Raw genomic sequence first — 14024 nt, 5'->3', positions numbered from 1 at the left:
ATAGAGTTACCCAAATGGTCCCATTTGTTGTCTAAATTGTACATACTACCATGAATTTACCAGAAGTCAGGATGGTTAATCATATTTTTATTTGATCCATCTCTGTACCAACATGGGAAATCATGCGAACATAGAACTTAATTTACCAGAAAACCTCTGGATTAAGAAGTCTGGTCTTATTCAGATTTTCAATTCTATCTTAATATGCTTATGAGGAAAGGGAAGAAATACATATTTGTACTCTCCCACCCAATGTGAGAAGCTACAAAGATCCAAAAAAAAGTGGAGAGATAAATGCAAAATTCATGCAACTAGAGTTAAAGTTGGCTTTCTAAATCACAATCTAGAACAAAGTCTTGCAGATCCTTTCTTCAAGCTTAACCACTGTTAGTCATCTTTGCTTTCATCATACAAAAAAGCAAATTTAGTTGGTCCATCAATTATAATACATTAGCTTTTAAGTTTCCACCAATAGTGCAGCGCCCTTGAGCTGTCAAACGGGCACTCATTCTTGAGAAGCATCAACAGACCACGTGGTCTTTGCATGACAAAACTTCTCAAAGGTTTGTGACTTTGATGCAAGCTCTGCCACTTATTGACATGTTGTCATTTGGCCAATGGTGCAACAGCAAATGATTGTTGGACTATCATCTTTGAACACTGTGCATGTCATTGATGAAATGAGATCAATAGTTCCAAACCTTTATAATTTTAACTTGTATCCTTTTACCTTTATAAAAGAATAAAATTGGTACCCGCTTTCTCAACTATCGCATACTCATAATATAGAAAATAATCAGAGAGCAAGAGGATGCAAATGCAAGAGTTATAAATCCCCTTGCTTTCCCATCAACTAGAGCCAACCTTGGAGTTATGATATAGAGCCACCCATTTTGGGGCAAATATTAAGAAGAGCCCCCTGAGTTGAAGAGAATGAAGTGGCCATTGGAGAGGGCACTTCAAAATGACACTACAGAGATTGTCAATCAAATCAATGCAAGATGTTTCCATGTAAATGATTTTTCTTTCAATGTCATTCAAACACCATGTTGGCAAGATATGGTGAGAAAAGTTTTTAAAATGCTCCAAAAGGGTACGCAAGCCCAAGTTATGAGGTGGTGAGCAATATCTTACTATCAAAAGGAAATCAAAAATATTGAGACTTAATTGGATTCCATTAGGTATTCACAAAAACATACAAGGGTCTACATCATTCTCAATGGAAGGATGCTAGAAATTAGTCATTCATCCATGTGTTTGCAATGTGCTCTAAAGGGGCAAAAGTTGTGAATGCACAATTTATTGCTGAAATACTAGTGCATTGCAGAAGTGAATTCTCAAATGGGTGTCCAAGTCATAATAAAAAATGCAGAGTATTGTAGAGTAGTTGGTATGTTCTATTTTGGACACCTTGTGTTGTCCACTTCCTCAACCTCATACTACATAATTGGACAAGAAAACAAATTGGTTCTAACAAGTCTATGTTGAGGCAAAAGAGATTCAAATGTTCACCACAAACAGCCACACCTTGGAGGCCAGTTTTAAATCATTCTCACCATTGGAGATGTTAAAGACCTTGTACTCTTAAAAGAGACGTTACAAGTTCAGATCCTATAAGGGGTAGGGAATGTATGCCTTATATTTGAAACGCATTTAGGTGCCCCTTGCACACTAGGAGTATAGTAGTCTCATATACTGTAAGCTGTTTGTAGACCCAAAAACAGATTGCCTGATACTATGGACTATTAAAGGGTCCATTTCCAATTCCAAAGGTAATTGAGACTATAAAATCTTTAAATTTTATGTTTCACTTTAGTGATTTATTTTCAAAAATATTAATTCAGTTTTGTTTTTATTCTTTTTATTTTTAAACAAGTTGCTAAGACCTGATTCACCCCCAGCACAATTGTCCTGAAACAACTTGTGAGGGTGCGGGCGTATTTTCCGATTTGGTCATCAACCAGCTCTGACCTTTATAAAGGTAATCCAACATTAAGAGGGAATATATATAGAGCAAATAGCTCTTAGTTTAGTAACTTAGTTTCACCAACACAATATGAGTATGATCCATTTTACTGACATGGATAAGTCAGAGTGGTATAAAATGGCATTGATTCAATGATTGGGAAGATGAATTTCATCATAAATGAAATAAGAAAATCACTCAAGAAACTTTCTTAAAAGAGGTGCAAAGAATTTTTGTTGAGTAACAAAATGGCAACTCTGCAACATCTTCTTGCCTTGAATAACGCCTAAGTAGTAGCAATGAGATTCTTTATCTTCCACTGAATAGATCTAAAGATATAGAAGTCAACAAAGGGTGCAAGCAAGTATTTGATAAACTCTTCCGCAATCCTAATATAGGAAATTTAATTACAAATAAATTCATTGATTTTGCAGCATTAATGGCCAAAACAGTTCCCACTATCTAAGACAAGTATAGGTAGTATGCTCCCTCTTGGTGGTACCTCAATGATGGCAGCCCACCTATAGACTCTTGCAATCAGAATTTTATCTCAAGTTTCATCATTTTTACTGCAAATTCTCTTAAAAAAAAAATTTGAATTTTTATTTTCATATTTTTTGTTTGATTTACAATTTAATAGCTCCAACTCTCTAACTTTGCCTCAATAGGATGCTAATTGCTCTTCGTTTGAGTAGAGTTGAAGTACATACTCTTTGTCCACTTAGTGAAGCACAACTAATGGACAACAAATAAGGCAGAGGAGCTAGTTTACATACACTCTAACTTGTGTTTCTTACCGCAAGTTACATAAGTGTCCTAACACAAATGTGGACATAAAAAAGTTTGTTATAGAGAAGTTTCAGAATGCCATGTGGAATAATAACTTTAGTAGAAAAAAGGCTTAGTACATTCAAGAATTCAACCCAACTAGGGAACGTGGTGAGAAAACGTATCTAGGGGTCGCCATTAAAGTAAAGGCAAGGCTGTTAGTGGCACAATTGAAGGCAGGATCTCATCATCTCAGATGTGAGACAGGTATATGAAAGAGGCCCAAAGAGGCTTGGGAGGAGAGAACATGTTTTGTAGGACGGAAGCAATTGAATCAAAATGGCATTTTCCCTCAAAATGTATAGTGTACGACAACATCCGAACTTATTATGATGTAATCTTGAAAGCAGACAGCATGCATAGTTTATTTGAAGTAGATAAGATCAACCAAACTGCTGACTTTTTGGTTGAGATCTATAGCAGGAGATTGAAAATGGAAAGAAAAATGGAAATTGCTTAGTTCTACGGTACTTTGTTCCATTAGACTGCTTGGTTTTCTGGATGTCATTAAAATCTTTCATTCATTCATACCCACAAACTAGATGAGTACAAGGAAGGGGAAACGAAGTTGTAGGATGTAAAACGAAAGCAGGCTAACATGGATGCTTCTGCTGCCACGCAGTATTCACCTTTTAAGTTTTTGAGAGGTCAAATAGGCAGCATACTTTAATTTGGAGTCAAAATGGGGCTGCTTGTGGATCTTCTAATCTACCGACATCATCTAATGTCAGTTATAATTATGTTGCTCTTGATAGAAATTACATGATACTAATTGAATAATGCTGATATGGAACTGTGAATATCTATCACAACATTAAAGTTTGTCAAATCAGTATCAAATTTATGTACTTCGATTGTAGTATTTATAGTGGTCTTATTTAGCATATGCACGATATGAGGTATTCTGAACTTCATTCAAGTTTGTAACCTGAAATATGTATATATTTATGACTTCTATCTTTGATTTGTATGGACGTGCCCAAAACATTCAAAAATTGCTGTAAGGACATACCGTACCCCCGTACCCATACCCAATTCCAATTCAGAAGCTTAGATCAATTGTAATAAAGACTAATAACCTTGGACTGTCAAACACCAAATCAATATACTCATACCAAGTAGTACTAATGCAAAAGGGGAATTTGACCTACTAGATGATTAAGAGTTTCATGCTTGCCAACAAAAGTAGAGCTGAGCCAGGAAACTGCGAAGCTTTTGATTACTTTAGTTTGGCTTTGATCTAGTGAGGCTCAATGCGGCACATGTTGCCCACCTTTGCAGAAATTCTCTGGCTGCAAATCCAAACAGATTGTAACTTTGCCTCAATAGGATGCTAATTGCTCTTCGTTTGAGTAGAGTTGAAGTACATACTCTTTGTTCACTTAGTGAAGCACAACTAATGGACAACAAATAAGGCAGAGGAGCTAGTTTACATACACTCTAACTTGGGTTTCTTACCACAAGTTACATAAGTGTCCTAACACAAATGTGGACATAAAAAAGTCTGTTATAGAGAAGTTTCAGAATGCCATGTGGAATAATAACATTGGTAGAAAAAAGGCTTACTACATTCAAGAATTCAACCCAACTAGGGAACGTGGTGAGAAAACATATCTAGGGGTCGCTATTAAAGTAAAGGCAAGGTTGTTAGTGGCACAATTGAAGGCAGGATCTCATCATCTCAGATGCGAGACAGGTAGATGAAAGAGGCCCAAACAGGCTTGGGAGGAGAGAACATGTTTTGTAGGACGGAAGCAATTGAATCAAAATGGCATTATCCCTCAGAATGTATAGTGTACGACAACATCCGAACTTATTATGATGTAATCTTGAAAGCAGACAGCATGCATAGTTTATTTGAAGTAGATAAGATCAACCAAACTGCTGATTTTTTGGTTGAGATCTATAGCAGGAGATTGAAAATGAAAAGAAAAATGGAAATTGCTTAGTTCTACGGTACTTTGTTCCATTAGACTGCTTGGTTTTCTGGATGTCATTAAAATCTTTCATTCATTCATACCCACAAACTAGATGAGTACATGGAAGGGGAAACGAAGTTGTAGGATGTAAAATGAAAGCAGGCTAACATGGATGCTTCTGCTGCCACGCAGTCTTCACCTTTTAACTTTTTGAGAGGTCAAATAGGCAGCATACTTTAATTTGGAGTCAAAATGGGGCTGCTTGTGGATCTTCTAATCTACCGACATCATCTAATGTCAGTTATAATTATGTTGATCTTGATAGAAATTGCATGATACTAATTGAATAATGCTGATATGGAACCGTGAATATCTATCACGACATTAAAGTTTGACAAATCAGTATCAAATTTATGTACTTCATTTGTAGTATTTATAGTGGTCTTATTTAGCATATGCATGATATGATGAGGTATTCTGAACTTCATTCATGTTTGTAACCTGCAATATGTATATATTTATAACTTCTATCTTTGATTTGTATGGACGTGCCCAAAACGTTCAAAAATTGCTGTAAGGACATACCGTACCCCCGTACCCATACCCAATTCCAATTCAGAAGCTTAGATCAATTGTAATAAAGACAAATAACCTTGGACTGTCAAACACCAAATCAATATACTCATACCGAGTAGTACTAATGCGAAAGGGGAATTTGACCTACTAGATGATTAAGAGTTTCATGCTTGCCAACAAAAGCAGAGCTGAGCCAGGAAACTGCGAAGCTTTTGATTACTTTAGTTTGGCTTTGATCTAGTGAGGCTCAATGCGGCGCATGTTGCCCACCCTTGCAGAAATTCTCCAGCTGCAAATCCAAACAGATTGCAGGCCAAGCACTCCGGTAAAAAAAAAATTGCTGGAAGAATCGTCAAAGTCATTCAAACAACAAGCAATCAACATTCCTGCCCCTGTCTATCTTAGAAGAGGATATATCCCAACAACTTGGGCATTGGTTCAACCATGACAGTTGAGATTAGGAAGACTTCCAACCTCTTGGTTAGTATTATTCTGGATACTGGCCTACCTGCAGCATTTGGTTCCTTGAAATAACTTACGGCTCATAGGAACAAAAGCAAAATAAATAAGGCTCGCTAACTTGGCAAGAAACAAAAACTTCCACAGCTCTTGAGTACCTTTCCTCTAGTTCCACGTTCCTAGAAAATGTTCAAAGCCCATAATCATTTCAAAACTGACAAAAAAATAGTATAATCTCTGACCTACCTCAAATGGAGTGACGATCACGAGGGCCTCCAGCACCCCTGCACCAAATCCAGCCATCATCCTGCTTGCATTGCTAAGCTTCCCTGTTTGAGAATCTGCCAAGGCAGTCTGCAACAGAGCATTAGTTCCCATCCTGAGCGTGTATTTAAGGGTTAAATGCGTGGCAAAAGGTGTGAGGCCCTTCCACAGGGCTCTGATCCCCTCTGTTTTAGCAATGGTTGTGCCACAATGAGCAATCCCTCTGTATTGTCCCACCCTGTCCAGTTGGAGCCTTGTTTTTATCACATCAATTGGCTGCAGGCAGCAGGCTTCCACCATGCCTCCCAGTGACCCTGATACTGCCTTCATGTATGGAGGAATAACAGCTCTATTTTGGGGGTTCTTGGTATCTCCTGAAGAAGTAGAAGAAACATCCTCTGAACCATTGGTACGATTATCTCCCACTGTTCCCATGAAGTATTAAATTGTCTGTAATCTTGGTATGATCACGCAGCGATCAAAATGACAGATATGATCTTGAAATTGCAGAAGCATGACCCATTTAGGGAGATTCAATACAAAGGATATATACCAAAAAATTTCAACAATAAAAGCGTCCGTGAAGGACCAGATCTCCTCCACGAAGCAAATGACATTTAGTTGCATGTATTACTCTAAACAGACGTACTGCTTCTGCGAGGAATCCATTAAAAATCCAGGACCAAAGGCAAAATAAAATAAGAAATGGCTCCAAATAGGTATAAAGGTCATCGTATATTCCATTCCCGTCTTTGATGTTTAGAAATGATTGTTGTCTTACCTCTTCTTTCTGGCGCATGTGGGCATCGCAGAAGCAGCGCCAGGAGCATGTGATCTACTAAACATTTTTAACTATTATTTATTTCTCACAAGGGAAAATACAGAAAGAAAACAAATCTGATGCAAGGACAAGTATTTGGCTTATACAATGGTTTATATGGTAGTGATGTCTAAATTTAAAAAATATGGAAGACAAAAAAATTACTAATACTTTTTTTTAAGGAATTGTAATGGATTTGCCTATATAACTAGCTTATATATTTTATATATATATATAAAATAAGTTGAGAGATATTCTTTTTGGGGCGTCTATTTTCATAATCTTATAATTTTCATCATTACATATTTATGTGGGTCTAAGAGACTTGAGGAAATGATTCGAGACTTTGATTTGCCTTATTTTTACTTCCATAATTTTCAAGATTTTAATTATAATTATATTTAGTCTATTTTTATTTTATTTTTATGACATGTAAATGAACGTCAATTTTTTTTCAAAATGGAAAATGTTTACGTTGAAGATTGTTGCCATTGTAAAAAGCCTCTCGGCTTAAATATGACTCTATGGAGATTAAAATATGAAAAAAAAAAAAAAAAAAAAGCAAATGTACTTATATAAATGTAACTCTACGGAGACTAAAATATGGAAAAAAAACTTTGACTAATGTATACAAATTGTTTATATAGTTTCAATTGTTTATCTAATTAGTTGAAAATAAATTGGTATTCTATATTAAAATAATAATATTAATTTTATTTATATTAGAAAATAATTTTATAATGTATGGCGAGAGTGTATCTATTAATTGTTGTTGACATATGTTTATTTAACCATAACTAAACCTAACTCTATTAAGGAGATCATATTTCCACAATACATGATAATTATGGTGCTTAGCTTCTAGATTAGATTGTGTTGAGATTTTTACCATCAACATTTCGAATCACACTACATGATACATCATCAGGATGAGAGAGCAAGAGATGGTAAAAATCTCAACACAATCTGATCCAAAGGCTAAGCACCATAAACCTAAGTCCAATTAGATCTTACTTAATCATAATTAAATTTGACTATAATTATAGTGTCCAGAAGTGGTTAAAATCTTGGTGGCAAATATAGCACATAAACATAATCATTATAATTATGTTATTTTTATTATATTATAATTTTATATTATATCATATATATTTGTTATGGTGTCTATATATTATTACATTGATATTAGTAGTAGAAATATCGTATTAATCATATTGTTGTAGTATTTTATTATTGTTGTGGTTTTAATTGATTATACATGTATTATAAGGTCATGGTTATTACTATATTTATTATATACAAGTATAATGCAAATCGGGGCTTCATTTGGCTATAGCATGTATTCATGGCATACTAAAGAATTTCCCTAATTTGAAAAAATATTGTTCTATACTCATTTCTTATCCTCGTCTCAACAAACAACCCAAATTAAAATCCCCTAGTTTTTATTAGATATTATGTGTATCATTTTTTTCTTTTTCTTTTTTAATAGCCCTTTATATTTCTATCTTATCTTATGATAAAAAGATGGCCAGGCTTTAAGCAAAAATCTAGAAGTGGCAAAAGGTGTATTAGGAATGCTAAATCATACCTCATAAAAAGGTCACATAGTCATGTCAAATACCTACAACTCATAATAATGTCATATCCTTAATAATGTAATTGAGAAATTCTCAGTCACTATTTTGCAAGGTGCATATCTCATTTTGACAAAAGAGTCATAAAATGGCAAAGCCTTTTTCACTTTAACTAAAGCTTAATGAAATAGCGAATATATCTTCATTTCATGGAAGGAGGATATGACTTGGCAAAAGAGGTTGTGAATAGGTGATGAATGTATATATGTCACTATTTTGCAAGACAGTAATATAATAGATTAAGATCGGCAGTACAATAGTGATGAATTAGTGAAATAATTATTTGATGAAAATAATCTATATCCGTTTGTTTGCTGGAATTAACCTAGAATAAGGAAACGGGAATAGGAAAATTGGAATAAATCTATTCCAATTTTGGCCCAAAATGAGAATAAATCGAATTCCAAGTTTTTTTAGGAATTAGATTTATTCTTGCATTGGACCAAAATTGGAATAGATTTATTCCAATTTTCCTATTCCCGTTTCCTTATTCTAGGTTAATTCCAGCAACCAAACTTTTTTTATAAAGGAAAAAGTGAGTTAGCAATATAACAAAGTGTGTCGCAGTTTCACCAAGGTCAAGATACAAATGAAAGGGTGATGAGCAATTTAGTGACTAAAGTGGGGTCATATACCACTAAAGAAAATTAGTTATATTATCCACTATAAGAAATAACCCATAATATATCACCTTGAGTTGGCAAAAGTAATAATTTCAGAGCTTAAACTTTGAAGTTTGCAAAGTAAAATTTTGCATGCATGAATTAAATGAGAGAAGACATGTGCAAGACACCCAAGGGTAGCATTAAAATGAGAAATTTTGTGTTTAAAATTTTCATTCAAACCTAGAGAAGTGGCGAAGGAGAGCTTTGCAATGAGGATGGTCTAAATACAAGTGAAAGCTATAAGTAAGTACTCCATCACATCCTGAGCTGAAATTCAATAGTTTTATAGAATGTCTAATAAGAAAGAGGTAGTTTAAGGATCAAAGAAAAAACCTAAAATCCTAACCAAAGGAAAATGTCTTTGCTAAAATTAATGTTAAATGCATTGCCAAGGTTTGTAGATACAAGTGCTAAGAACATTTCACTGATAAACTAGGTGTGTGTAGGGATGCTAATATCCCTAATTTTAGAAGGAATGTATTCAAGCATTTTTACCAAAAATAATGATTCAAAAATTATTATGTCTAACCCATAGACATCAGATTTAGAAAAAACTATAGTCCCAAATGTTTTCATAGATGTAGAGCTAAATCAAGCACTAGCAAACCATTATTATTCTAAAACTAGAATAGTTAGGGCTACAAAAGGGTTGCTCATATTAGTTATAACTAGGTCTATTATAATGGAATGTTTCATCTTGAATAAATAATCCATCACTAAGATGGATAGGAAATAAATTGAGATGGAATATGCAAGGCTGGTGAAAACCTTCAATATAAATGAGGTAGCATACAATAGGAAGAAGGGATAAAAGAATAGAATTATTAGAACTACAATGAAAGAAGCACTTTGGGTAAGAGACTTCAAGTTAGCTTTCAAGAAAAACTAGTATGCCTCGTGCTAGTTGTTGGGAGATGATGTTAAATACAAGATACCAAAAGACCTCTTGAACTTATGTCTATGAGAATTCAAAACCCTGAGATAAATTTGGAGATTGATATTGACACCGAGGTTAAAAGGTTAATCCATACCAAGTTAGCATCATGGAAGAAGAAAAAGGATTTAAAACATTAATCGTTGTTGTGTTATTTGATTCTCTTTTAGAATAGGAATTTTTTAAAACATGGTATGCAATTAACAACAATAGATGAACAAGGAAGTAAGATACTGATATAGAAATGGTGTGTCTTGTAGGACAAATATTGCAAGGATTGTAACTATAAGGTCTTTGGAGATAATTGTGTTGTCAAAATTCATAAGGGATTAGATTGCTCCCCTAAGAGACTATTAGTGTCAATCAAACAAGTATTGAGACCACTTTCTCATAATCTAGAGAAAGGAAATACCCATAATTATTTTGATTGGTTTTGCAGAGGACAATACACTATCATTAGGTTGTATAGATTCCCTACTTGAAAGGTTTGCATTTTTAGAATTCATGTGGTAGATTCTATAGCTTGAAAGGGAAATAATAGATCCAAGAAGGAAGGGGACATTCATGGCCCATGTTTCAAAATTTGTAAAATTTTCTATTGGGTTTAACATTAGAAAATTTACAAAAGTTTTTAAATTAAAGATAATTATTAGTTGCCATCATCAGAGGAGAGAGTATATGATCATAAAGATCACATTTCGTCTATTTTCAAATTTATATTACATAAAACCATTTTCCAAAGAGGATGTAATAAGAAATTGCCTTGTGCTTTAGAGAGGGAAGGAATGGAATAGTCTCTATAGACTTGAAGAGGAGATGAAGAAAAAGGGGCTTCCCAATACTAATGAAGCAATGTGGATGAACTTATTATTAGCCGATTTTGAGAAGTTATATGAAAATTTAATACTTAATGCACTAGAGGAAAATCAAAACCAACTTAAGAAGCTTCAGTTGTTTGTGATTTGTGTGATTCAGAATCTGCAGCAAATCCTCCTCCATAGAAGAAACAAAAAAGAAATGTACATGTACCTTTGGTATAATATGAAGAATCAAAAGGACAATAAGATGTTGATGAAGTAGTCAAACCACTTACGGCACTAAGAGGAAGAAGCCGACAAACCTTAATTCCCTACACACACATATCAAGATGGAATTCATGGTTATGAGGCTCAGCTCCCGAAAGATGCACAACTATAGATTGTAATGATCAAAGAGAGGTTATGTCTCTATGGTTTATGGAGGATAAAAAAATTCATTAACTCTTGAGAGTTTAAATATTTCTCAAATAAGAAGAAAATAAAGGAGTTGAATGAGAGTATACAGGTCAACCTCATTGGTGTAGAAGAAATAAAGCATGAGGAATTCATAACTTAGATTTTTAGAGAGATGAAATGTTATGAAATTAGCATTACTCTTGCAAAGGCCAAAGAATATATTTGAAAAGTGATATGTTCATTGTTCATGGATTGGCATTGAATTAGGTGTTCATACTTGATCAAATAAGAAAAATAAGAGGACCCCTTGTTGTTACCTAAGTTTAACTCTAATAAAGGGGTGAGTGGAACAAGGTATGACCCAAAAACTAAAGTGTGTGCATCATGGGTTAGTTTTAAGGGTCCTTGCAAACCATAATTATTAGGCATTATGAAATAAAAGGGTGGTAATATTATACTAAAAACCATGAAGAACACTTCTTCACTGGTAGCAACTACAAAAATTATACATTAGACTATGTTTACCTATGATCAAGTGAAACACATGGAGCAAAGTTTTGGTGAACTAGAGATGAGGGAGGCTAAATTAAATTTTGTGATAAATAAAATTTATATAGAAAATTCTTGTTTTAAAGAAAGGTTGAAGAAGTTTGAGGAAAATCAAAACAAGTTCATTTTCTTACATAAGATTACCCCACCAAAATCTATTGATAGTATGAAAATGAGATTAAAATGTTAAATTATGTCAAAGAAAAACACTCATATGAACTCCTCAAAGGATCCTCAAAAGTTCGAATAAATATTGCTCAATAGGATAGAGTGAATCATAAACAAATGTGAAGATGTGTACAAGGGGTATAATACTTTCTACATGTAGAGAATGTTTCATAGAGGAAAACCGAAGCTTGAGGAAGGATATAACCACCTAGGTCCTCCCTTTTCTTCATCCAATGACTCAAAATCTCTTTTTTGTACCGTAATGGCTATATCTTGAGCTTTGCACCTAATTTTTAGGATCTGGGACTTGTTTCAAGATAATGACACCTATTGTAGTTTTATGTTCTTGATTTATCTTCAACTTATCTGCATTGAGATTTCTTATAAGAGTGACATACCGCATGATTTTAGTATTTCTCTCCCATACTTGTAAGCCATAGTTTCATCCTTCCACATTGTTGTCACAAAATTTGCACCCTTGTCCAAATTTTTTACCTAAGGACAACCTTATAAAACATGTAAGTAACCTCCAAGCTATGGGACTTGAACTATGAGGTTGAGTCTCCAAAGAAGGTCAGCTTCCTTTACTATCCGGGTGCACCTAACTACTCTTGGAGAGGAAAAGGGAGAAGGAATGCATAGAAATCAAATCTACCTAGTCTAACCTAAGGGGGTGATGCACCAAAATATAGTGTTTGACCTTATCTCTGCCCATAAATGCACAGTTAACCAGTTATAACCTCAAAGAATATAGATTCAAACTTTGCTTAATTCAACAACCACATTTAGGTTAGACAACAAAAGAATGCTATAGGAAGAGACTTCACTTAATATCATTTGAATGCCAAAAGTAGATACAATCATGCAAATTGTAGTATATAGACAAAAACGTTAACCGGAGCCAAAGAAATCTTACATACCATGTTAATGGATAAAAGAGACTCAACAAAGGATTACAATGGCTCAGAGGCATGAGAAATTACAGTAGTGTGCATAGAAATTGTATTGCAGAAAAATGTAACAATGGAATAAACACTAAACAACTAACGTCTATTCCTACATGATTATGCAAACCTCAAAATATGCAAGAGAACATGTAAATAAGCATAACATGAAATCAAAATAGCTTAATCTACTAATGAAAACCTCATAAAATCACCAAGTGGTTGATGATTTCCTTGCTTATGGGATACGGTTGCTCACAATTCCTACAGCATAACAATGAGGTAGATGGTAGATCATGTGAAAAGATGAGGAGAGGGCTCTCCCTTTATAAGAAATGAGATAAAATAGACGACTGAGATTAAATGCAAGATGAAGGGTTGGGATCTCTCAGGATCAATGAGGCGTCCATGAGGTAGAGGGCAAGTAGACTCCATGTGGATTAGCGTTTTTGACCATTCAAAGGGGGGAAAGATGCTCACACATGTGTGAGAAACCTTTGATGTGATAGGTCAATGACAAGTGTAAGAGGTGTGAGAAGCATGGCTTCTCACAAATGTGTGAGACACCTTGACTCTTATGCAAGAGGACAAGTGTGCAAGAGGTGTGGAAGGCATGAGGGGTGAGGAATGTGTGAGCACACACTTAGGATTAAAAGTGGATTAGCAAGGTGATTAGGAAAAGTCAGTGTGATTAAGGAAGTGGGTAGGCTTATAATGATGGGTTAGGTTAGAAAAGAGAGGTTAAGTGAGGGTTAAAGTTAGGAGCCATGTGCTCAAATAGGATTAAATTTAATATTTAATTCTAAGTGGGCTTAGCAAAGGATTAATTAAGTAAACGAAGTGTTTTACTTAATTAAAGGGAATGGGTTAGGATGCAAGTGGAAAGGCTAGGATTTAAATAAACCTTAATTTATTTAAATTAAGGAAAGGCAAATATAATTAAACAAATGCAAATTTATTTAATTAAAGGTAAGGTAATTAAATAAATAATAAATATGTATTTAATTGGTCATGAAAAGGGGATTTGGACAATTTTAGGTGTCTACATTTTGCCCCTCTTTGATATAGCATTAGTAATGTT

At 34.3% G+C, this 14024-nt stretch overlaps 1 protein-coding gene across 1 annotated transcript in view; it reads right to left on the bottom strand.

Annotated features, from left to right (window-relative positions):
* Positions 1–6922, bottom strand: part of MSFC1 (Mitochondrial substrate carrier family protein) — a 63885-nt gene extending 56963 nt beyond the window's left edge. The window contains exon 1 of the mRNA XM_089793505.1: positions 5995–6922. Coding sequence (XP_089649631.1) covers positions 5995–6447 — 453 coding nt within the window. The 5' untranslated portion in view covers positions 6448–6922. The remainder of the gene's footprint in view (positions 1–5994) is intronic.
* Between the last annotated feature and the right edge of the window lie 7102 nt (positions 6923–14024).

Source organism: Cupressus sempervirens, chromosome 7 (genome assembly GCF_028749045.1).
Source record: "Cupressus sempervirens isolate cs-2001-9-10 chromosome 7, ASM2874904v1, whole genome shotgun sequence".
Classification (NCBI taxonomy): domain Eukaryota; kingdom Viridiplantae; phylum Streptophyta; class Pinopsida; order Cupressales; family Cupressaceae; genus Cupressus; species Cupressus sempervirens.
The sequence above is the reverse complement of the archived record's forward strand: the minus strand, read 5'-3'. Positions and strand labels throughout refer to the sequence as shown.